Raw genomic sequence first — 27,146 nt, 5'->3', positions numbered from 1 at the left:
CCTTCACTACGACGTACGATTACTTCCTTGCGCAACAACTTAAGAAGATTCCAAGTCATGTCTGGTCATTCTCTAGTGCTACGAAACTTTTTAACACCCTACCAAGCAAATCTTTTTAACAACATAACTCGAATTTGAAAGCCAAACTCAAACTCTTTAAATTAAACGTATCTACACGAGTTCAGACTTAAATAGAGTGGAGCACTCACACGGTGAATCTCAGCCACTCACTTAGCCACATCATCATCATCAACTGTCCAATGAAATTACGTGCACACATACACACACCTTCGTATACACATACATGTATGATGTATCAGTACTTCCCTTTGTCGCCAAGTTATCGCTCTATTAATTGGGAAAATTACAAAAAAATGGCCGGTGACCAAAACAACTTTCAGATTTGGCCCTCTCATGCGTCCTTGTAAAGACTCATCATGGATCCAAATGTAGTGGAGGCGTTTGGATGTAGCTGAAGCGTTTGGGTCATTTGCTCTCATAGAAACCCAATCTAAAAAGGACACGTGGCATGGGATGCGTCTTTGGAGCGACTCATCATGCACGCGATGCGTCTTTGGAGCGACTCATCATGTGAAGAGCTGAAGCGCCCGGGCTTGCAGAAGCTGAAGCGTCTGGGCTATGTCCAAACAGAGTTGCAGACATCTCCGGCAATACATTTTTCCGGCTATCTCTTTAATGTACTTCATGGTGCCAAAACTGAGTCGCAGACGTCTCCGGCTATCTCCGGCGGTTTTTCATTATCGTTTGATTCCAAGGTATTGCAGGAAATAATGGAATAGAGTTGCAGACGTCACCGGCGGGTCCAAGCTAGTGTTCGCTGCTATAATAGTTAACTTGTTCATGTTGGTTCAAGCTAGTGTTCACCGTTGTACCGTCGGTGGTGATATATTGAAGATCGGAATTTTAAAATGTGGTTGTCAGACTATACTGCCGGTGGTGATTCTTGAAACGTCTGCAATTGGACGTGAAACGTTTGCTCTTAATTGCTTTCATTTATTTTCATACTTACTTTAAAATTTTGAGAATTGCCTTTATTTGTAGGCCCCACTTACTTTACAAGTTGTGGGTGGACACGTGGGTGGGAACAAGTTTGCACAAACAAAACAAAAAGATTCCAGTTGTTTTGAGTTCTTTTCTTTCTTAACCATGCCATGTGTCTTTTTTTAACTGGGTTTCTGTGAAAGCAAATGACCCAGACGCTACATCCAAACGCCTCCGCTACATTTGGATTTGTGATGAGTCACTTCAAGGACGCATGAGATGGCTAAATTTAAAAGTGATTTTGGTCGATGAACATTTTTGTAATTTTCCATTGTTAATTTTCTACCCCACAACATTTCCACCTATTTAAACTCCGACTCCTCCATTTCTTCACTTCAATTGCAAGTCAACTCTGTTCTTAGGTTATTAAGTTTTGCTTTTCTTCAATCTATCCATAATTTCTATACAACAGATCGATCGTTCAATTAGCATATTTAGGTTTTATTCATCATGATTATGATCGCAGGTTATTGTTGTAATTCCTGGAGATAAACTAACTGGAGAGGTAAATTCGCATTAATATTGAAAGGACCTAGCCTAGGGTTTTATTCTTCTTCAATTTCATGAGAATTGTTAGGGGAATGCAGAAATTGTTTCAGTTGGAGAACGAACCAGGAATCTGTTGGAGAATCGGAGTCACTGTGCCCAAGGCCAGGACGCGTGACAAATACAAATTTAGGCTTTTACTATAATAATAATCATCATATAAGGATGACTCGTGTTCGTGTTGTTGTTGTTCAGAGAAGCTCTGATTCTTCATCTTCATCATCATCTAATAGTGCAAACAGGTCGAATTCGGGTTCAACTCCGAGTCATGAAGCTCAAGAACATGATCTGTGTGGTGACCTATCATTAGAAATTGTGGAAACTTGTGATAAGAGTGGAGACGAGAGTGTTGCGCGTGTGGAGGACGATAATTTGTTAAGGATTGCGGGTCTGAGAGTGATTGATGAGGGGGAAGAAGAGAATGGTGTTTTAAAGAGTGATGATTGTGCTTTGCAGGGTAGCGGAGGTGGTTCGTATCCGCCAGCGCCGCCTGCTCCTCCGCCGAAACCTTCTTCAACGAAATATAAGTCGGGGAGCAGAATTGGATCACCAAAGTCTCATGGGGATAATGAGGGATATAACAGTGCTGATGAACAGATTCCTTGCTATGGATCATCGTATGATAATACTGTGAGTTTTATTGACCACCAAGAACTAACATACTATAATGTGTTACGTGAAGTAGGGTTTACGTTAACTAAAATGATGTTTTAGTCATGACTCATATGCCATTGATATTGGTGGACTAATCTGATACCTTTCTCAGGAAAGGGATCGTCAGTTTGAGATTGATATTAGACGCGTAAAAGGTTTTGAAGTGAAAAATATGAATGAAGATGGGAATTGCCTGTTTCGTGCTGTTGCAGATCAAGTGTATGGTGATTCTGAAGCTTATGATTTGGCTAGACAAATGTGTATAGATTACATGGTATGGAATTCAGTATAACTTTTCATATTGAAAGTTTCCTTTTGAGTACTTCTGCCTTATAATCTGATATTGCGCTAGTACCTTCATTATGTTTGAAATTTATATGTTAACAAATTATGTGATATGTAGAAGCATTAGAAAACATGACACTCATGTTACAACTTACAATCATAGTAAGCCTAACTAGCAATTCCTAAGGTTAGGAAGTTTCTAGCAAACTGGATTGGCCAGAACTACTAAGAAGTACACATTCGATGGATGTCGGAACTAAAAATTGAAAAGATATTTTAATAGTAATTTGTGAAGTGCACATTCTATATTACGTGTGTGTTTGTATTTATAAACTGAAAATCAAAGCAAAAAGGTCTGTTTTTTTTACAATTACTTAAGAAAATAGTCTATTGTTGCTGGAACAATGTAAAGGAAAGATGCATATGCATACATCAATAGACCACAAAAATTGTGTTAAAGAAATGCTTAAATTTGCCCAACTTCCGCATGTCACAAAATGAGAGTTTCGCTCATTATAGGACTTGACCAAACATCGAGTTTAAGATCATATGATCTTTTAGATATGAATCCAGTCTATAGTCTCTTTACACCTTTCAAATTACCGTTTCCTGCAACTCAGCACAAGAACTAAAAGCCACTTTACATTGGCCGTTGGTGTAATATCTGCTGTCCTCTTTACCAGCAACATTAATAAAGGAAGCTTTGCATATTTTTGTCACGATTTGGGGTCTATTATTTATAACAATTTACTAACAAGGTTTTGTTGAATCAGGAACGTGAAAGAGACCACTTCTCTCAGTTTATAACAGAAGGTTTTACTAGTTATTGCAAGAGGAAGAGAAGGGATAAGGTAATATTTTTCACCACAGCTTCAATTATGTTATTTGAATACGCCTCGTGATGTTTTTCATATTTTATCGGTTACGTGTGTCAGGTATATGGTAACAATGTGGAGATTCAAGCTTTGTCCGAAATGTACAACCGGCCTATCCACATTTATTCCTATAGCTCTGGTATTTAACATGTTATTGAATAGTGTCTCACACTTTGTGCTTATAATTCCAAAATAAAGTAAAATATATTGTTGCAGAGCCTATTAACATTTTCCATGGGAGCTATAATACCGACACACCTCCAATACGACTAAGTTACCATCATGGTAACCACTATAACTCTCTTGTTGATCCACGTCGATTCACAGTTGGCGCTGGACTTGGTTTTAGCTCTCTGCAGGGGGTAAGTTTTCAGATAGAGTTAACCGCCATTTACGTCCCTGTGGTTTGTCTACTTATGCCATTTCAGGCCAAATTTCAAATTTGCACCATTTTCCTCCCTTACATTCTCGAAACGTGCCATTTTAGTCCGAAAAACTAACCCCAGTTAAAAAACTCAGTTAGTTCAGGGGTAAAATGCTCATTTTAACTAGATTTCTTTATTTTTCATTTAAAAAAAAATCTATGTTAAATGCAAAATAAAAGATCTATGTAAAATGGCTTAGTTTTAAAGTGTCTGTCACATCCTTTGTGTCATTTTACATAGATTTTTTTTTATATTTCATTTAAAAAAATTCTATGTAAAATGCAAAAAAAAAAAAAAGATCTATGATCATTTTACCCCTGAGTTAACTGAGTTTTTTTAAACTGGGATTAGTTTTTTGGACTGAAATGGCACGTTTCGAGAATGTCAGGGATGAAAATGGTACAATTTTGAAATATGGCATGAAATGGCTATAAGTGGACAAATGACATGGACGTAAATGACAGTTAACTCCATCAGATATAAAGAAATGCCAGGTTTCTATGATTAACGTTTGTTGTTCGAATTCCAGTCAAATGTTGATAAAAATCAAGTCAAGGCAGTGATCAAAGCTCAGCAAGACCAACAAATTGATAATGTAAATAAGTACCCTTCTATTAGAATCTTCATCCAATGTTCACATAGATAAAATCTTTAACAGCTTTGACTATTAACAGGCTCTTCTGGCCGAGGCGCGATTTTACTCAGATGTAGAGTTGACCGAGAAAGAACTTGAGTGCATGGTTATGGAAGCTTCAAGGGCTGAATATATTGCTGCTAACGAGAGGTTCAAACATCAACTGGGTCCCACAGAATCATCATCGTCATCCAGTTCTGGACCATCATCTTCTGCAGCCAGTGAGTGTAAAACCCGTGAGGATCTCTCAATGATATCAAACAACCTATTGATTGTGCGGAATCCAATCAATAGGTGATTCAAGAATATGTATAATATCCAAGATGAAAATAATAAACAAAACACAAACCGATATCTTGCATTCAATGGCTTAGCAAAGACTGATACAAGACTCGAATAGGAACTCGGTTCCTTCTCCTTTGTGTCGCCCCCACTGTTCACCAAAACAACAACCTCCAACAATGAGGTAATGGTGTGCTTAAATACAAAACCAACTCGGCCACTAACCTAAGCCCATGCGACACATAAAGGACTAGCCCAAACCACATTTATCAACCCAAAACATAAGAACTAAACAAGTACATAATTAACCCTTAAACTATGCTAACCTACATGAATAAACCTTCGGGTTCCAACAATCTCCCCCTAGGTTTATGCATGAAGGTTCTTCTGACTTCAATTGCCTTGATCACCACCACTTATACGATCTTTATATCCACCGAATCCCTTCTTTTGAATATGCAGAACAGACGCTACAGCAGACGTCCAACCCTTAGCAATTTCTTCATATTTCTCTGTAACTCTGATTTGATTGCTTGCCAATACTTCCAGATCTTCAACTGCAAGATTCAACAAGTCAATCTGATCTACCAAACAATAACTTGCATTTCCATCACAAACTATCACCGCTTGCCCAAGACATTCATCGTATGCCCAAAAGTGTAATGTTTTCAGTGCTCCTTTGGGTATCTTTCTCACTAACGGGATTGTCTTCTCTTTATCTGTAGCTGGCCAATGCACAATCTTCATACGTTTGTGTAAGGATCTCTAATCCCTTTAGCTGGTTTAACAATGGAATCTGCCGTACGCATCGAGGGAAAACCTCTAGCTACCTCCCTCTTCAACCTCTCAAAGAATGCATATCCAGGACCACCAGGCTTATCATCCACATAAGGTGCATTAGACAAGTCTGTCAAATCCACCTTAGTGAAAGACTGAAACTGTCCTGAACGTTTGTACCACTCGACAGGTCCAACTTTTCTTTTTATCCACCATCTCTTACGATCATGGTCATATCCCCAGCTAACTACACCAGAACGATTTCCAACTTTATCATAGAGAGTTTCACCAACATCCATTAAATGATGAGTTGCATGAGCATCTTCATCATCTGGATTCACATTCTTGTTCTTCAAGATCACTAACTCTCTTTTCTTTTTCATCCTCTCTGCCTTCTCTCTGTCTGCAACTGAATCTGTAACTCTTGTGAAATATTTTTCCATTGCAGCACTTCTTTCAGCATCATCTTTAGCAATAGCTTTTCTTCTGTTTTCAACATCAGTTGGATCAGAAAATTCTTGCCCAAACTTCTTTTCCAACTTTCCTCGTAAATCATAAACAATGTTGAACAACAAGCTAACGTCTCCTTGAAGTTGTTCAATCTGTTGATCTTTCTTTACAATAGTGTCTTCAAGTTGAATAATCTTTGCATCTTTATGAATCGAATCTTGCTCAAGCACAACCATCCGTTTCTTCATATCTCTCATGCTGATAAATTCATCTTCATCACTTGAATCACTATCAAATGGCATTCTTAGTGGTTCTTCAGGCCTTTTACCACTAGAACTGCCAGGTTCTTCATGAACAATTCCAGAAGGTCCAGCATCAACAATTCCAGAGGGCCCAGCTTCATTGTGAACTTCAACATTGGGCCCAGTTTCATTTTGAACTTCAACATCCATCGTAGCTATATCATCTCCTTGAGTATTAACGTCAAAATCAAACATATTCTCTGCAGTGGTGGTAGTATCGCTAACATTCTTTTCAAAATCGAAGTCATACAAACCTTCGTCATCATCAGCAATGTTTACGGATTGATCTTTTCCTTGTTCAACAAACATTCCAGGTCTAGGATCCCTCCTTTTCCTTTTTAATGGAATGGAATCAGAATCCCTTGGGCTTTCAACAGGCTCTTCAGTTGATACTGACAGATCGGAAGGAGGATTTCCCATCTTGTCAGTTACTGACTTTATTAGCATAGCCAAATTTTCAGCAGTAATCACTGGCTCAACCGTAGGAACAACATCAGCATTAACTTCAGGAGGAAGTTCTATGTCATCATCAGAGTTACACATTATCTCAACACCTTCATCGTCAGAGTTAATTGTAATACGCTCTGGCTCAGGCTCACCTTCAACTCTCCTTGGAATATCATGTTCTTCAGCAACAATAGCACGTGCAGATATACTACGCTCTGGAACAGATCGTGCCATCACTGGATTCTCACCAACATCTTCTGTCTCTGCAAACTGACCAAATTTCTCCAACTCAATCAAACCTTCAAACCTTTTCTCAGTTCCTTTCTTTGTAGTGAGAGCACCAAAACATGAAGGACCCATAGGCTTTAATTCCAACGTATTACCAGATCTCTTCAATTCCGGATAACGCTCATTCAAAATCATCTGCACAAATCTTGGATACATAAGAAACTTATCCTTCCGAAGCCCAATTGCATTTCTCTTCATTGCTTCCAAGATATATCTAGAATAATTAAACGGCTCATTTGTAATCACACATATCAAAGCAGCAGACTGGGTGATATTCAACTGATCAATTCCCCCTCTATTTTCTGTCATGCACAAAAGGAACATGTGCAGTAATAGACGCCAGTAAGGATGCACAAACTTCTTTACCAGGGGAGGAAACTTTCCTTCATAACTTAAACGAGGTAGAATTGCTTCCACTGTTCCAGCAGGAAGTTCTATAGGATCTGTTTCCTGATCATTAAACCTTAACACATCTCTAATCATCTGCTCGGTCACTATAACTTTCGTCTCTTGAATCTCAGCAACTATAGCTCCCTTTCCTTCAACGATTTCAACATTAGCAGTCTTCCAAAAGTCTCGAATAACGCTTTCATAAACAACTGGATTCTCACGAAGAGCATGAACAATCCGGCATGTATTTAGGCCTTTCATCAACGACGTATACAGCTGCTTGTGCTTCACTGGTGGAGGTGCTAAATATCCAACTTGATTATGAGAAGATATAAACTTTAAATCCATTTTCTGCACACAACACACCTCAAATAAGTTTCCAACTTTCGAATATAACAGTGATAAAAATAAAAACCAAAACAAACACTGTTACTGTTCACTCGAGACCATGAGTCACAACTAAAAGGTCTCGAGTCGAAACCAGTTGTCTGCGAGTCGCAACCATGAGTCACAACCAACAGATTTCGAGTCGCAATCATGAGTCGCAACTGACAAACATTGAGTCGCAACCATGAGTCGCAACTGACAAATATTGAGTCGCAACCATGAGTCGCAATCTTGATGTTGCGACTCGTAACCACTGGTTTCGAGTCCTAAGTGTTCTTGATTGCGAGTCAACATCTTCAAAACTTCATCGGAAACATCATCGGAATCTTCAAATCCTCATTGGAATCTTCAAAACTTCATCGGAATATTCAACAAACATTCATAATTCCTGCAAAACTTGAATGATGACGTCATTATACCTTGATGATTAACGAAGCAGATTGCGAGTCGCAACCGGAAACCAGTCGGAACTGTTGATGATCACCGGAATCTTGAGAGAAAAAGAGAGAATTGATTGCGAGTGAACAAGGGTTATGACTCGTAACCTCCCTTTTATACTCAACAGTTATCATGAGCCCATGTCTTATGGGCTTGGGCCTTGTGGACTTGGGCTTAAAACAGATTTATCAAGCAATTTTTAACCCCATTTCAAAAACTGATTTAATTTTAATAAAAATTATCCATTAAACCTTTTGAGCAATGTTTGCAAAATAAAAACCTAAAAAAAAACAAAAATAAATAATAAAATATTATTTACAAAAATAAATCAGGAAATTTGCATAGATACTCAGGGATCAAATCACAAGGTTTCGGGCTTGACTTCACTTATCAACACTGATCTACTACAGGATGATCTAGACAACTGCCAGTATATTTGTCCTCTTAAACTCATCTCCCTAGACCTTTTCCATATAACTGCCTGTACCTCATTTTATCATGTTTTGATATTTTAACCATGAACACCCAAACAAATACTAATCAAATCCTGGGATTATGCACAGCTCACTCTATCATGCAAGCAGTTTCCCTACCACATATTTCACAAGTCCAATCCAAATTTCTGAAATATTAACTGGGATTAGATTGAGAAGAGAACAGAATAGATCCTAAGCAGGGATGGTGTAATATACAAATCAAATGAGTTTTCTCAATTTGATATAGGTTTCATGGGTTTCTTTTGGGCACTTGAGGGCCTCTTTCGGGTGTTAATTGATCTACAGATCGACAACGTACAGCTAGGTCAGCATGTATCTGGATGCAGCAGAAGCTGTAGTTGCCTAGCACCTCCAGGTCAGCATGTATCTGGATGCAGCAGAGGAGGTACACGGCTTTTTCAGATAAGATTTCAGAATCAGATCAAAATTGTGTGTATCGGGAAAAACATACAGACATTCAAATAGACATGAGCTAATTCCAGGTGATTTTCTTTTCTGAGGTCATGTACTAGTTTAGTTCTGAACAGAAACAACTAATGTTTCCAATCTTAAGGATAGAGCCTACCAACACATCATACTAGAGTCAAACTTTTTCGATACTGGTCTTACATGAGTCAGCCCTCGACCATAATGTGAAACTTCATTTCATTTCCCAGTCCAGCCACACTTCTTTTTGTATTTTTCAATTTTTAAATTTTTTTTTTATTTTTCGATTTTTCTCCCCCTAAATTTGAGCATAAATAAAAAACTACCTAAGAATAGAAAACTTTATGAACAAATTTACCTACGAAAAAAAAACAAAAAAAAAAAAACATGCTCAATCAGTAAAACGGATCATTTTTAGAAAATCCACAAGCACTCTGAATTTCGAGCTGCTGACAGGTTTGGTGAACAAATCGGCAGCATTTGCATCTGTGTCGATTTGTTCAAGAGTAATAAGACCTCTGTCAAAACAATCTCGAATAAAATGAACTTTAATATCAATGTGCTTGGTTTTGGAGTGAAAGACAGGATTTCGAACAATTTGTATTGCAGCATCATTATCGCAGTAAATAGTAGTGTTAAGATAAGTCAAACCATAATCCTGCAATTGATGTTGCATCCACACCACTTGAGAGCAAGAAGCAGAGGCAGCAACATACTCGGCTTCAGCTGTAGATATCGCCACTGTTTGTTGTTTCTTGCATTGCCAAGAAATGAGCCGATCACCCAAAAATTGGCACCCGTAGATGTAGATTTCCTGTCACTGTCAGTACCTCCAAAATTGCTGTCAGAGAAAGCAAACAAGTCAAAATTGGAATCCCTCGGATACCACAGACAAAACCGAGGTCGGCCTTTAAGATACCGAAAGATCCTTTTAACAGCAGTAAGATGAGAAGTTTTAGGATTAGCCTGATAGCGTGCACAGTTGCAAACAGCAAACATGATGTCCGGACGGCTAGCTGTGAGATACATCAATGACCCGATCATGGACCTATATTGACGTTGATTGACAGACTCTCCTTCTTCATCTTCAGTCAATAGTGGTCTCTCTGCCATAGGTGTTTCAGCAGGCTTTGCGTCCGTGAATTTGAATTTTGCCAGCACATCATCCACATACTTCCCTTGATGAATAAGAATTCCTTGTGAACTCTGCTTGACTTGTAGACCCAAAAACAGTGTCATTTCCCCCAGAGCACTCATTTCAAACTTCTTCTTCATAACTCTCTCGAATTCCTTGCAAAGATCCTCACTTGTAGATCCGAAAATGATATCATCAACATAGATTTGAACCAAGATTTGATCACGTCCTACCTTCTTGATAAACAGAGTCTGGTCTATGGTGCCACGCGTATACCCATGAGCCAACAGATGCTCTGTTAGTGTGGCATACCAAGCTCGAGGAGCCTGGTGTAACCCGTACAGCGCCTTGTCTAGCTTGTAAGCGTACTCAGGATGGTCTGGATGCACAAACCCTGGTGGCTGCTCGACAAAAATTTCCTCCTTCACATCTCCATAGAGAAACGCGGTCTTCACATCCATCTGATAAACAGTGAATCCCATGTATGACGCGTAAGCCAAAAAGATCCGGATGGCTTCAAGTCGTGCAACCGGAGCATATACTTCATCATAATCCAGTCCTTCAATTTGTCTAAATCCCTGAACCACCAGCCTTGCTTTGTTTCGAACTATGACTCCTGCAGAATCCTGCTTGTTTCGAAATACCCATCTAGTTCCAAGCTTACGTTTTCCTGTTGGCAACTTGACGAGCTTCCATACTCCAAGTTTTTCAAACTGGTTCAGCTCTTCGTGCATAGCATCTACCCAGCCAGGTTCCTGCAAAGCTATATCAATGGTTTTAGGTTCGATTTGAGAAAGATAACAAGAATATAAGCAAGTGTTAATGGTTCCTGATTGACTCCTGGTCAAAATTCCTGCATTTACAGGACCAATCACATTCTCGATTGGGTGATTGCGTTGAACGCTCGTAGGTATGGCCAAATCAGGTACAATCTCCTCTTCAGTGGTGGTGTTGCTAGACTCCCCCTCATTAGGTGCTGTAGTAGTGTGAACTACAGGAGAAGTGACAACACAATCCTCAGGAATTGGTTCAGGAAACAATGCAGAGTCACTCGTTGATGCACCCTCAGGGGATCGATTGACCGTCGGAGTTGGTGTAGGATGTTGCGTAAACACCATTCCCGGTGGATCAATGGTATGATGCCTCACGTTGTCTTGCATCTGTGCTTCGTCTTCCGTATCTTCAAACGACAATGGTTGTTTGGGAATAGACACACCTGCAACTGAAACATCACTTGACAAAATGTTAAATGATTTAAACAGAGCAGAATAATCGTATAACCAATCTGGACCAACTCTAGCGTCCGTAGCATTCTCTTCAAGCCATTCAATGTTGCACGACTCGACGACCTTTTTAGTTACTTTGTTGTATACCCTATAAGCAGAGCCTTTAGCATATCCAACAAAGTAACATTCGTCACCTTTGACTTCAAACTTTCCGTTGGAGTCCATTAGTAATGATACACATGGACAACCAAAGATACGAAAGTGTGAAACCGAAGGTTTACGTCCTTCCAGAATCTCATAAGGGGTTTTCATGTGACGTTTGTTTACTAAAGCATGATTCTGGATATAACAAGCCGTGCTAACAGCCTCGGCCCAAAAGAAGCTAGGAAGCTTTGAATCAGCCAGCATAGTACGCGCAGCTTCAATGAGAGTACGATTCCTTCTTTCAGCCACTCCATTTTGTTGTGGAGTTCGAGGCGCACTGAACTGACGATCGATTCCCTTATCAATGCAGAAAGTATCCAAAGTAACGTTCTTGAATTCTGTCCCATTGTCTGATCGAATAACCTTCACCTTAGTACTCGCTTGAATTTCAGCCAAAGTAATGAATTGTTTTACCAAGACAGCAGTTTCATTTTTGTGGCTGAGAAAATATACCCAAGTGTAGCGAGAGTAATCATCGACGATTACCAGACAGTAAGCTTTCTTCCCAATGCTCATCACATTCACTGGACCAAAAAGATCCATGTGAAGTAGTTCGAGTACAACTTTTGTCGAAGGTGCTGGTTTAGTCTTATGAGGTTTTCGATGAGCTTTCCCTTTCGCACAAGCAACACATTTCTCCACCAACATGAAGTCCTTGATTGGAAGATCACGTACCAGTTGACCTTTAGCTAGACGGTTCAGATTTTTCATATTCACCTGCCCAAGTCGACGATGCCACAGCAGACCATCATGCTCCGAAATTTTTGAAAATAGACAAGTGATCTCTTCACACGGTTTTTTGTTCATATCAATGACGTAAGCATTTCCTTTCCTTTCAGCTGTCATCAAGAACCAGTCTTCTGGAATAACAATCCCAGGCTTAAGAACATGACATCCCTTCTTCGTGAAATGAACTGAATTCCCTCGATCACAGATCTGCGAAATACTTAACAGATTGTGTTTCAGTTCTGGAACATAATTAACATTCTCAAAGCTTAAGACGCCGTTTTGAACAGTTCCTTTTAACGTGATTCTGCCTGACTCTCCTCCCGCAAATGAGACATATCCACCATTAAACTCTTTGACATTTACCAGTTGGGATAAGTCTCCTGTCATGTGCCTGGAACAGCCACTATCCATGTACCAGAGGCGCACGGTAGTCCTCCACAGCTGTTCCTGCACGATTAGCGGGATTAGTTAGATTTAGGAACCCAGCCCATAGTGGATCTGGGTTTTCCTTGTGCATCAATATACGTCACTCTCTGCCACACTAAATTTTCTTTATTCAGAAATTTTGAAACATCCCTTTTGGCGACATTTTGATGACATGTTTTCATTGAATTGGATTGCATACCATTAGCTTTAGGTTTCCAAAACTGTCTTGACCAGTTAGCATTGAAATTTTCAAAAGCATTACCAAAGGAATTACTTCGATTACACTGAAAATTTGTTTGTCTATTCTGATATTGATTATAGCGTTTGGCTGCATTCCAATCCTGATCAGAAGGTCTAGTCCTATGATAGTTGTTCTTCATTGTCTTAGTCCTTGCAGACATCATGGACTCCGAACAGTGATATCGGTTATACGTGACCTTCTGATTTCGCCCTGATGTTTTCTTGTTCGATGTCCTTGGGAGTTTACCACAATTTCTGGCAATGTGACCAGCAATGCCACAGTTAAAACATGTTTGACGTTTCATATTTTGAATATTCTTGACATTTTGACTCTGTTTGCTTGATTTCGTGTGATTTGATGTTTTAATTTTCTGAACATGTTTGACTTGTGATTGCTCTGAGGATTTAGATGATTTGACTTGTGGTTTTTCTTTAGATAAATTTTCTTTTAAAGATTTCTCTCTTAGATCAGCATCCTTTTCATTTTCACTTAATCTTGATTCAGAATTTGAACATGTACGAGTTTCATCCAAATGCGTTTTATCAAGGCATTTATCATATGAAACTGATTCAGGTTCACTTCCCGAACAAAAAGAAGTCTCAACAATATGCTCTTCCTCAATGCATTTGTCATGTGAAACTGAATCAGGTTCCTTTTCTGAACGTGAAGAAGTTTCATCAATGTGCATTTCCTCAGAGCATTGATCATGCAACACAGTTTCAGGTTCATTGTTTAATTCAGTTTCCAATGGGGTCCCACTAGATTCAACATTAGGGACACCCACTGAGACAGATTCAGAAGAAGAATCAGGATACTCTTGATTTTCTTGAGAAGTCGTTTCAGTGGTTTCACTGAATGCATCCTGAGGGACCTCACCTGTAAGATTTTCACAAGCTGAAACATTAGAGATGTTAGGATCACAAACATTAGCTGAAAAACAATCATCACCACACTTATTGTTCAAATCATCAACACAAACATTATCAGTTTTGCCCAAAACAACAGGCTCACAAGACGAAACATAAGTTGAAAACGACGCAAACAAAGAACTAGTAAACGCAATGTCAGACTCAGTTGGTTCAGAATAATGTTCAAAATATGGTTCAGAAACATTTGAAATAATAACCGGTTCACTCCCATGAACATCATCACACTTTACTTCAGAGCTATCATCTGCACACGAAGATGAAACATTAGGATCAATTGTGTCTTTGTGAACAAAATTCAATGGAGTAGACTTTTGTGGCTCAACATGTCTGTCATGAACAGACGATTTGTGGTTTTTCGAACCATACGTCATTTTACTCTCATTCAGCATCTCCTCCTCAGTCATTGGTAAATAAGTGTAATTATCATTGTACGGAGGAGGAGTCTGAGTGTAACCCAAGCCACGCCCTTTCTTTTCTTTAAAAGCGATTTGTTGATCACAAAGATTTTTAACCAATTTACTGGAAGAATCAAACTTCTTGATATTAAGTTCATTAATTTGATATCTGTTTCTAATATCTTCCAGTTCCTTTGTTAAAATGCACACCTTTTCTTGAGCTTCTAGGAAATGGGCTGTTTTTACACTTACATCATCCTTTAGTTTGATGATGTCCTTTCGCTGAGCCTCAATTTTTTCTTTATACAGTTTCTCATTTTTAGACAAAGTAAAGTTCTTATTTTTTATGTCATTATAATCTTGAATGAGCTCAGCGTTGTGTATTCTATAAGCCTCAACCCTTTCCCTACACGCAGGAGTACAGAAAACGGAAATTACCTCTTCTTTGGTGAGACCTTTAACAGGAGCTGAAAGAATTTGAGTCATGAACGCAAAGTCATCAGCTGCAGTCTCTTCCTCTGGCTTTGGGCTATGTTCGCTTGAAGTCATGAATGCAATGTTGGATGTAGCAGTTTGATTCTCTGGAGCTGATATGTTCAGACGCTCAATTTCTGAAGTCCAATCAAAATTGAGGTTGGGCTGAACCACCAGTGCTTGTGCTAATCCTTGCGGTTGTGGACTTCCAGAAGCAGCAGCATCTGCTATACTTGTAGTGGTCACAAGAGCTCTTTCTCGATTAGGAGTTGCAGGTTGGGCAGGAGTTGCAGGAGTTTGATCTCTGTTTATAAGTGGCTGCGGGCAGTTTCGAGCATAGTGTCCTTCCTCATGACAGTTGAAGCAACGAAGATTAAAGGGCACTTTAGCAGCTCCATTCCATGCATTTCCCCACCTGTTTTTACCTGTTCTTTTCACAAACTTTTGGGCTCTGAAAGCTGCCATTGCCATCTGCCAGGTGATGTCCATTTCTTCAACATCATCTGGATGAATCTGTGTCAGATCATCAGGACTCCACTTTGGTGGATCAAGTTTTCCTGCAATAAAAGCATTCAAACAGTTGATCACTGAAGCTGCGATATCCAAGTTTTCCTTTGATTGTTTAGCAAAGAAGGCTATCATTTCGTTGTTTGCAGCGGAAGCAGAAGCAGCAGTAGAGATATTTCCAGAATTTGGAATTGAAGCAGGAGAAGCTGGAGAGACGACTTGATTAGAGGATCCAGATGAGTGCACCTTTGCTGAAGTTGGAGTAACGGATGAAGTATTGCGAAACATCTGAAAACCACCTTGAGACAATAATGCTGTGTTGCTGTTGTTAGAGGAAGCGGGAGCAATGGAGAAACCAGCAGCTAGCATACTGTTCTTGTAATTTGTTTCTCTTTGCTTATCATCCAGTTCGCATGCCTTAATGTGAGAGATCATCTCTGACAGAGTGCATCTAGCGAGATCTTTAGTCTTCTTGATCATAGCAACATGATGATCCCAACTCTTTGGTAGTGCATTAAGAAGTTGTCGGTTTGTGGATGCATTTGTTGTATGAATTTCTTCCATTTGCATTTGGGTGATCAGCTTCACAAATCTCTGAATCTGATTGTCTACCGTTTCACCATAAATATGGTTGAAGTTGTTGAAGTTTTGTTGCAGCAGATTTCTTCGGCTCTCTTTCATATCTTCGTTTCCTTCATATACTTCGATCAGAGAATCCCACAATTCTTTGGCAGATTTGCAGGTGCGAAAACCAATAGCAATATCAGGACCCAAACCCATGGTTAAGTAGGAAAGAGCTCGATCATCTTCTTCAACAATGAGCAAATCATCTTCAGTGTACTGATCCCTAGGTTTCTTTACCTTAAGACCTGGTTCAGTTGAGCTTTCCATCATGATTTCCCTAGGACCTCGCAAAATGCTTCGCCACAGCTTATAATCCTTAACCTTCAGATGCTGTTCAAAGCGCCACTTCCACTCGGGAAAATCATTAGCATCAGTTAACCTAGGAATGCGTGTTGTGGTACCAAGCTTTGAATCCAATTCTTGTTGTTGATTAAGGGCAGTCAATTCACTGTTGTTTGACGACATGTTTAATTAATTAGTTAATTAATTAATTGATTTTTGTTTTAAGTCCAAAAGTCAACAGTTCAAATGTCCGTAAATCAGTGTCGTTGCGAGTCGTAACAGCTGGGTCGAAACTGCAGTGGTTGCGAGTCGTAACTAAAACAGAATGAGCCGAAACCGAGGTTGCGAGTCGTAACAGCTTTGGTTGCGAGTGGAGACTGACTACTGGTTGCGAGTCGCAACTGAAACAGGATGAACCGAAACCGTGGTGAATGCGAGTCGAAACCAAAACGTGATGAACCGCAACAATGATGGTTGCAAGTCGTAACCAGAACGTGATGAACCGCAACTGAGATGGTTGCGAGTCGAAACCTGCAAAAGAATAAACGATAAGATCTGTTTACTCGCAATCCCGATTTTTCAGCACTTCCAAAATTCAAAGATATTGTAATCTTTGAATCTGTTGACCACCAACTTCCCGTAAAATCAGCAAACACCTTTTTCAGAAATCAACAAACCAAAATCAGTATAATTTTGATGAATCGGTCAGGAACAGTTTAAGTATTTCACTGCAAAACATGCAACAAAATAGATTAGTAGCACAAACAATTCTTGAATCCGAATGATATCAAAACCGAGCCCTTGAATGGCTTCAATGGCTCTGATACCAATTGTAAAACCCGTGAGGATCTCTCAATGATATCAAACAACCTATTGATTGTGCGGAATCCAATCAATAGGTGATTCAAGAATATGTATAATATCCAAGATGAAAATAATAAACAAAACACAAACCGATATCTTGCATTCAATGGCTTAGCAAAGACTGATACAAGACTCGAATAGGAACTCGGTTCCTTCTCCTTTGTGTCGCCCCCACTGTTCACCAAAACAACAACCTCCAACAATGAGGTAATGGTGTGCTTAAATACAAAACCAACTCGGCCACTAACCTAAGCCCATGCGACACATAAAGGACTAGCCCAAACCACATTTATCAACCCAAAACATAAGAACTAAACAAGTACATAATTAACCCTTAAACTATGCTAACCTACATGAATAAACCTTCGGGTTCCAACAGTGAGTAATCTGTTATATTTTCATAAGTTCACTTTACATGACACAAAGGAGTTAATTTACACAGATAGTCAATAGTCATATGGTAAAACCATAATATGGTTTTGGTCCCATGTTTCCAGAAAGAGTAATTTGCTATTTTCGTCCCTGAGGTTTGGTCACTTTTGCGACTTTCGTCCAAAGGTTTGTTTTTCCGCATTTGGGTCCTTGTGGTTTCAAACTCCTGCCCATTTCGTCCAACTGACTAACTCCATCCATAGTTATTAAATGCGTTATGCGCACTCAAGGCGGATAGGCCTCGCCTGGGGCCTAGGCGCAAGGCGCAAAAAAAGCGCGGGCCTAAGAAAAATAAAGCGCGCAACAAAAAAAAATTATATAATAGAAAATTAATACTATTCTTCAAATAAAATAAACTAAAGCTATTATATAACATTTAATATCGTCTATTTAGTACCAAAAGTTATAAAATGCTAGTTTATTAGTGTAGAAAAGTAGTTTCATTAGATAAAAGTAGAAATCTAGCTGGAATCTTGCCAGAATTTAGAGAATTGACCGAAAACTCTCAGGAATCTAGGAATCTCGCGCGGAATCTGCGCATGAACCATCACCTGGAGAACTAAAGCGCAATTGCCTCGACTTAAGGCGCAATTGCCTCACCTCGCTAGGAAATTGGGCCTAGGTGCAAGTGGCGATGGCTTTTAACAACTATGACTCCGTCTGTTTTTAACGTTAAGTCAATTCTTCTTCTTCTTCTTCTTCTTCAGCAACCACCGCTATTTAATAAGCTTTCAAAACGAAAAAATGTATGAATTGATGCCCTTCAGTTAACGTTAAAAAATAGATGGAGTTAGTTAGTTGAACGAAATGGGCTAGATTTTGAAACCACGAGGACCCAAATGCGGAAAAACAAACCTTTGGATGAAAGTCGCAAAAGGAACAAAACCTCAAGGGACGAAAATGACATTTTGCTCTTCCAGAAATTACACAAAGTTTCACTCTACTGTAACACTTATGGTCCTTGACACTAACAAGCATTAAAAATCATGTTAACTTTTTTTAAACGACTATTATACCCCTTGTTTCAAACAACTTTTTAGGGTTTTTTATTTGTTTACGTATTGTTCTATTAATTTAAGGGGTGTAATTGTCTTATTTAACATGTATATAACAAATTTTTTAATGTCCTTTAATAAAAAAGGACCATTCGTGTAATGAATTCAAAAAGAAAAAGGGTTGATAAAAGGAAAAAGAGTGAGTTTTCTTCATCATGGTTTGTAAAACAGGGGCAGACAGCAGGAAGGAACAAGATAACGGGCTAATCAGCAGCAGCATGCAGATGGTGCTGTCGATGGGGTTCAGCTACGCGCAGGCGATTGAGGCTTACAGCATATTCGGCGATGATGTTGATTCAATGGTTTGTTATCTTTTGGAAATTAACAGCAGCCGTAAAGGCAAGGCCGCCCGCGCGGCAGTTATTACCACCCCCACTGAAAAAAGAAGCAACAACTAAAATGGTGGGTGGACATGTGATGGAATATGGATGCTGCTACTGCTTTTTCTTATCTTACTTTTATTGAATCTTAAGTTATCATAAAGTGAGAAAACGAATCTTGTTCTTTAATGAATCTTATGATATCTCTCATCTTTTTTTTTTCTTTTTGCCATGTGGCGTTTGCTTTGCTTTTTATTGGATCTTGATGGCGATACCTACTCATTTTTGTGTTTTATGACAAGATCAAAGTATAAAGTAGACATCACCTTAATTTATGTTTCTTTTCAAGTGACTCACATGTGGTTACAAACTAAATCATTGTTAAATGATGCAAACTGTACATTTCAAGTTATAATAAAATAGCGATGAAAATTATGAACAAGTTTTGATTTTTGAACATGTACTTTTCCAAAAAGTATTGAGTAGGCTTGCAAATTTGTGAAAAAACCTAAAGTGTTTTGTGTATTTGATTAGATTAAGTGAGCCTACTGTTAAGTGTTCAATATATTTATAAATATTTTTATTTAAATATATGTATATGTCCATTTAATGTTTGTAATTTACTATGATATCTCGAGTAAATCTATATTTATCTATATCTATACTATCTAATGTTAGAGTATTACATGTTAAAAAAATATATATCTTTAAAAATTAACAGCTATACAATTTATACAAATCATTCAATTTGATTTCTTTATCTTATCTCTTATCTCCGGCCAACAACTTTTGCAAACTATATAATAACATAGATGATAGATGGATATTGTTATTATTATTATTATTATTATTATTATTATTATTACTTCCACATATTCAAAATTATAAAATAAGATAAAAATATTTCTTATCAAAAAAATGAAATAAAATAAAATATTTGTTAATTAAATAGATTATTACTAACACGTGTACATTAAGTAATCAAAGTTTTCCAATAGATCCTAAAATCTTATTGACCTCATAAAGTCAAACTTATCTCCAAATAACAAAAATACAAATCCCAAACAATCCTCCTCCTCCTCCTCCCCACCCTGGATCACTATAATAATAATTCCCCAAATCCCAATCCCCTGACTTTATTCCAGATTCAGGTGAGTATCCATGGGGCTGGTGAAGGCGGCAGTTGGTGATGCGGTGCTCACTTTCATGTGGATTATCTGCGCTTCCACCATTGGCGCCACCACCTCCATAATCTCCGATATCATCGGCGTTGAAGGCAACGCTTCACTTGCCATCACTACCGCACTCATATTCGTCGTCTCTGTTCTCTTTGGATTCATCGCCGATGCGGTCGGTGGCGCTAGCTTTAATGCTACCGGTACTGTTGCCTTTTACATCGCCGGTGCTGCTGGAGATGACGATACGCTTATGTCTACGGCTGTTAGGTTTCCGGCTCAGGTAATGTTTCCATACGCTAGCTTGTTAGGTTATGGTTATAATTTTCTTATTCATTCAACTGTTGAATTGTATGATAGATCGGTTAATATGATCTGTAGAATGTTAACGTGTGGAGTTTGATCTGAATTATTTGGATATTTGAAGTGAAATTGGTGTTGTTGAATGTGGAAGAGTAAATTATTGCGACAACGAAAATAATAAACCTAAATCTGGTTTATGTGTAGGTAATATAACCTACACATCACTTGAATATATGTAGGTTTTATGCATAAATGAAAGTTGTTCATACACACACACACTCATGTCTATGGCCGTCGGTTTCCTGCTCAGGTAATTAATGAAACGGTAGGTTGTTAGGTAATGGTTTATAGTTGGTTGAAGTGTTAAGATTCGAGTTGAATTGTGTTATAGGTCGGTAACTTTGACTATTGGAATCGGCATGATATGATCTGTAGAATGTTAACATGTGGAGTTTGATATCAGATTTGATAGGAATGATCTGCTCAGGTAATATAGCAAAACGATAGTTTTTAAGGTGATGGTTTATGATTGGTTGAAGTGTCAGATTCTAGTTGAATTACGTGATAGATCGGTATCGGTAACTTTAACTATTGGAATTGGTATAATATGATCTGTAGATTGTTAACATGTGGAGTTTGATATCAGATTTGATATGAATGATTTGAATTTTCGAAGTGAAATTATCGGTTTTGGTGCTGTTAGGTAAGTAAGAGGTTCATTACATAAACAGTTAAACACTGTATTCTTGCAAAAACAGAGAGAACAAACCTAATTTGTTTAGTTTTTTCTTATCAGTGGTTAATATTTAAAAAAAAAATTGTACTTTTTACATACAAATATGAAATAGCATGTATAATATGTACATAAAAAGCCATCAAACTAATTTGCTCGAGTGTTTTCTTAACTTTTAACCTTTTACCTACTCATGTGTAGCCGTTGAAATACATAAATGAAATTTGTTCATATATATATGCACACACACTTTTTGGATTTTAGGAGAGTTGAACAAACATTGCCTATCAACAACTTTTTATACTTTTATTTTTTTTTAGGATCAACAAAATATATGATCTATTTTGTTTTGCGTGTTATCGCAACATATAACGTTCTGCATAGATCTCTCCCGTGTATTAGAGATGATGATCATGAAGTGAGCAATTATATAATGGATCTTTGTTTCTGAAACTGGAATTAGAACTCTGTGGTATACTTAACAGGCAGTTGGAGCAGTTGGTGGTGTATTGGCACTTATGGAGTTGATGCCATTAGAGTATAAGCATATGCTAGAAGGGCCTACACTAAAAGTTGACTTGCACACAGGAGCCATTGCTGAAGGGGTGTTGACATTCGCTATTACCTTTGCCGTCTTATTGATTATCATTAAGGGTCCTAAGAGCTTCTTCTGGAAGAATTGGATGATTTCCGTTGCCGCTATGGCGGTGATTGTTCCTGGTTCAAGTTACACCGGTCCTTCAATGAATCCTGCCAATGTAAGCACTACAAAACTCTTATCTGTTGATGATAGGTTAAGCATTTGATCCTCATATATGATTTATTAGATGCTTTAGTACTATCAACAAAATTAGATTATTATTCTAGTAATAATATAGTTTTGTAACCAATGTTTAGGACCGACAAGAACTCATTAGTTAGTTTTCATGTTGACTATTTCTAGTACCTATATGCAGTTTTGATTGGCTTAGATTAATGATTATTGATTCTTGATAAAAAAAAAAAAAGAGTAAATTGCCATTTTCGTCCCTGAGGTATGGCCAGTTTTGCGACTTTCATTCAAAAGTTTGTTATTCCGCATCTGGATCCAAAAGGTTTGAAATCTTGCCAATTTCATCCGGCTCATTAACTCCATCCATTTTTCTCCGTTAAATCAGGGGTGTTTCCGTCTTTTTTGTTAACATAAAGGGCAATTTGGTTTTTCAGGGGTATTCGGTCTTTTGACATAAAGTGAAAAAGACCAAATTGCCATTTAAGTTAGCAAAAAAGACAGAAATATCCCTCTGACTTAACGGGAAAAATGGATGGAGTTAACTAGCTGGATGAGAATGGCAAGATTTCAAACCTTTTGGATCCAGATGCTGAAAAACAAACCTTTGGACAAAAGTCGCCAAACCTCAGGGACGAAAATGGCATTTTACTCTTAAGAAATATATAAAGAAATAAAAATCTGATTATCAATTAAAGACAAAATGGCTGATTATGTTGTATCTTGCAGGCGTTTGGGTGGGCGTATGTATATAATAAACACAATACATGGGAGCAGTTTTATGTTTATTGGATATGTCCATCATTAGGGGCAATATTGGCTGGCTGGTTATATCGGCTTGTCTTCCCACCTCGACAAGCTTCAAAGCAGAAAACGGCCTGAAAACAAGGCGGGTGCGCGTTTATTAAAGACAGGACATGGTGATTTGTTTTATTTTAGGCATAATAATCTTTAGTTTATGTGACTTGTTTAGTTTCAGTGAGCAGTTGATAGTCTAGGGACACAATTTTAATAGTATTATAGAATAAATCCAATTTATTAATTTGATCATATGATTAGGGATGGCAATTCATCAAGTAACCTGATGTCTTCAGGTTTTGGGTTGTTATATCTAAACCCGTTTGATGAAAGGGTTGTGTTCGAGTTGACATGTTTAACCCGTTTAATTGAACCTGCTGAATCCATTTATAATAACCCCCTGACATGTTTAACAAATTTACAACTTAATGATTAATTGTTTACAACTCGTTTGACCCATTTAGTGAAATGGATTAAACAGGTCATGTTCGGTTTACACGATTTTAAGTGTGTCCGGATTAGGTTTGATATCTTTGACACAAACAAATACATGAGGCCATGTTCGGGTTCCACGATTCACCCCTATCCATGATCGTGTAAAATCTGACTTGAAATCACTCGTGGTGATGAGTAATGATCATTAATTTCTTAGTCAAGAAGATTACCTCATATACCAAAGATAAGAAGAACTGGATGCAGCAACATGAAAAAAAATTTACATCCCCCCAAAATTTTATATTTGTTTGATGTTTGAAAGTGAAATTATTTAGCTTGTGGTTTTAGAAACTGTTGACATGAGAATAAACTCCAACTCCATTAAAATGATGTTTATTTACAGAATCCTCTTTCCAAATCCATTAAAAGGATTTCTTGATTTGGGTTTCAATAATTTGTTTGTTTATAGAATCCTCTTTCCAAATCCATTAAAAGAATTTCTTGATCTGGGTTTCAATAATTTATAAACTCCTCTTTCAATGTCTCTATTGGTGAAGTGATTTGGGTTGGGTTGGGTTGTATTAATACTAATAATCAATGGTTCGAGAATTGAGATGTTAGAAGGCTCAGAGGAGCAAAAAACCCCACCATAATTTACTTTTATCTGGTTTCAGCCGTAATATATATCATATTTTTTTTTTTAATTTCAAGATGGATCATTATTGATTCTTAGTACATTTCTTTTACTAACATTTAAATTTTAGTCATTTCACTGAAATTTAACATAAAAATTAACTAAGTTTAGTGTTAGTACTCAAAGGTGTTACAAAATTAAAACCATAAAACCTGAACTTGTTAAAAAAAAGTTAGAACCTAAAGGCGAGCTATAAACCACATGGTTCATCTGTGTAATTAACTCCTACTGTAGTCATATTTCTCTATCACCACCAACGATAAAATAAGGATAATGCCGTGTTAAAGTTATTATTTCGACTTAAGTAACTTTAGTTTGATAAAGAATTTTGTCAGAGCCGGCCCACACCCTTCGCAGGGTGTGCAGCCACACAAGGCCCAAATATTCCATTGGTCTTTTTTTTAGCTTAGTTGGCTAAGCGCTCACCCGTTTAACATGAGATGTGGTTCAAAACCCGAAAACTTTTTTTTTCCCGAAACAGCATGTGCTTATTTCTTTTTCGTTTCCCTTAGACCGTGGAGTATGGTGGGCAGTGGCGAAGCTCGAAAATTTTCACCGGGGGATCGGAAGTCACCGAACCTAAAAATTCTATACAAGTAAATGTTTTTTTATGAAACCGGGGGGTCAAAAACGTATATACCTAAAAAAAATTACACGAAACGTACATACATAACACTACTGAGCGAAAAGTTCGGGGGGTCGGGCGCCCCTCCCGGCCCCTTAAAACCTACGCCCTTGATGGTGGGGCGGAGGGTTGGGCTTGGGTTGAGGTATTTGCTGACACGTGTAAAGGGAGTCCCCCCACTGCCTGGTTACGTGTCCGCGGGGCATGGCGGGGCGTGGGTTGGGCTTGGGTTGGGTGCACCGCGTGGCAGAATAGTTTTTAAAAAAAAATACAAAAAATTTATAAAAAATCACACAACATTTATAAAAAAAGCCTACAACTTCATTAAAATTTTAAAAATTACATAATCCTAAAAATTACATAATTTCAAAAAATTACAAAATAAACAAACCTAGAGCGTTACAAAAATTCCAAAAAGGTCGATCTTGTCGAACGCCTTGTTTTCCTTGTCTCGAAACTCTATGTTCACCACCGCCACCCGGTCCTCGTGGCTTAACTCGCCACCGGGAACGGCTTCGTAGTAAGCCTTGAAACGCTCGAGCTTGGGCCGTAGCTCGCGCCATTTATGTTGGCACGCGTTGAGGCTGTGGCGGTCGTTACCGACGTTATGTCGGTAGGCCGCGAATGCTTCTGTCCAATATTTTGTTTGGCTCGGTGGCCGCCCCTTCATAGCGTCGACGACGCTAGTGATGAGTGCCATTTCTTCTTCACGGGTCCAGGATGCCATAGCGGTGTGGGTTCGTGGGATGGGGGGGACCAGTGGGGTAGCGGGTTCAAGACTGGGTAGCCGTTAGGGTTTCGGTTCGTGGGATGGGGGGACCAGTGGGTTGGGGTTACAATATATAGAGGCCTTTGGGGGACCCGGTGGCGGTTAGAGAAGATGGGGGGACCGTTTGAATTTTAAATTTCGAAATTTAAAAAGACCGCCTGACGTGGCGGGTGAGCCAATGAGATTCAGCCAACTAGCATGGTCATACCGCCCCACCCCCGGCTTGAAAGCCAAGCCCCAAGGAGCCACGCCCCAACCCAAGCCCACCCGGGATGGTGGCTTGGACGTTTTACCCCAACCCACACCCCAACCCAAGCCCCATACCCCACGGCCTTAGCCCCCCTTGTTCAAAAGCCTAGGATCTAACTAAATACTTTGTTCATCCTTGGCTAGTTTGCTTTGGCCCCTAGCTAGGTTATCGTGAGTGTTTTTTTAATTAGATTATTGCTTAATAAATACAACCAAAATTATTGTTTTTTATGTACAGGCCGTAAGAAAAAACTTTATATCTCACATAAACGTCTCACGTAAAGGACGTATTCTATAAGTTACCTTTTATTTTAGACATACGTGTATATTTATGAGCCATTTTTTAATCGTACAAAGTTCCTAAGACCGCGAGGTGGGGTGGGGGGCGCTTGGGTTGGGGGCTTTGCACGACACGTGGCGGAGGTGGGCTTCACTACCCTAAAAAAAGTGGGGTGTGGAGGGAGCGTGGTGTGGCATGGCTTAGCTTGGCGTGGCCAGTCATGTGGATTTTTCTTTTTCTTAAAGTAGTCAACCAAACCAAAGCCAGCCATATTGGACCACACCCCATAGTCTAAGTGGTCCGCCGCTATTGATTTTGTGTGCTCTCCTTTTTTAGTTATACTCATGGTTGCAAAAGTTGTTAGGCGCTCACTAGTCGGTCGACCGGGGAGTTGAGCGTACTCGGCCTAGTAGGAGAGTACTCGGGGAGTACTCGGACATGTTAAATTATAAAGAAATTAGTTTTTGGAAATTATATATATGTCAAATAACATAAATATTCTAATATCTAGAACAAAATACGTGAAAATGATATTAATTCTTTAATATGATAGGCATAGAATGTTTTATTATTTTTTATGTCAAACTCGTCTCGAGTCGACCTACTAGATACGATTTTGGTCGAGGTTGATTGTGTTTGACCGATTTCGAGTAATTAGGCGGAGTTAAAGAAAGTCGCATCGGCAGCCTACCTTGTAGCGACTACTCGGGGAGTACTCGGCCTTGGAAACCTTGTTTTACAAATATGGTTATACTTAGGGGTGTGCAAAAAACCGAATTAACCGAACCATAACCGAATTAACCGACAAAACCAAACTGAAAAAAGCGAACCAAATAAACAAGCGGTGGGTCGGTTAATGGTTTTTTTGAAAACCGAAAGTAGCGGGTCGGTTATGGTTATCATTTTTTCCATACACATCATAACCGAACCGAACCGACATGTAATAAATTTTTGTAGGATTTAGGACATTTCACCATATTTTTTATATTTGATGTTGTTTATTGAAGATTTTTAGTATTTATTGGTTTTTCATATCGTTTTGTGGTTTTGGTTGGATGTTTATTTGAATTTATGGAATGTATGATATCACTTTATATCAATAAATATTCGATAATAATTGGTATTAATATTATAGATTATATGTATTTTTTATACTATGTAATATACTAATATATACAAATATTCCATAACAATTTATCCCATGTTAAAAAAAATTAAACTATTTTTAGCTAAGCTAAATACACGGTTAACCACCCATAACCGACCCGCTAAAACTATCAAAACCGAATAACCATAACCACCATAACC

The 27,146-nt window shown here is 38.5% G+C and overlaps 2 protein-coding genes across 2 annotated transcripts; both read left to right on the top strand.

Moving 5' to 3' along the window:
• The first annotated feature begins 1,403 nt into the window (after positions 1-1,403).
• LOC110908731 (OVARIAN TUMOR DOMAIN-containing deubiquitinating enzyme 6) lies at positions 1,404-19,326 on the top strand. The gene is made up of 9 exons (XM_022153707.2): positions 1,404-1,567; positions 1,650-2,238; positions 2,375-2,536; positions 3,321-3,398; positions 3,483-3,561; positions 3,639-3,784; positions 4,377-4,442; positions 4,522-4,702; positions 18,860-19,326. The coding sequence occupies exons 2-9, from the start codon at positions 1,774-1,776 to the stop codon at positions 19,084-19,086; spliced, it is 1,404 nt and encodes a 467-aa protein (XP_022009399.1). The 5' UTR covers positions 1,404-1,567; positions 1,650-1,773; the 3' UTR covers positions 19,087-19,326.
• A 726-nt stretch (positions 19,327-20,052) lies between these two features.
• On the top strand, positions 20,053-23,038 carry LOC110908730 (aquaporin SIP1-2). The gene is made up of 3 exons (XM_022153704.2): positions 20,053-20,466; positions 21,705-21,977; positions 22,718-23,038. The coding sequence occupies exons 1-3, from the start codon at positions 20,170-20,172 to the stop codon at positions 22,868-22,870; spliced, it is 723 nt and encodes a 240-aa protein (XP_022009396.1). The 5' UTR covers positions 20,053-20,169; the 3' UTR covers positions 22,871-23,038.
• Positions 23,039-27,146: the final 4,108 nt, after the last annotated feature.

This window comes from Helianthus annuus, chromosome 14 (genome assembly GCF_002127325.2).
Source record: "Helianthus annuus cultivar XRQ/B chromosome 14, HanXRQr2.0-SUNRISE, whole genome shotgun sequence".
NCBI lineage: Eukaryota > Viridiplantae > Streptophyta > Magnoliopsida > Asterales > Asteraceae > Helianthus > Helianthus annuus.
Note: the sequence above shows the minus strand (reverse complement) of the source record. Positions and strands in the feature narration are given on the sequence as shown.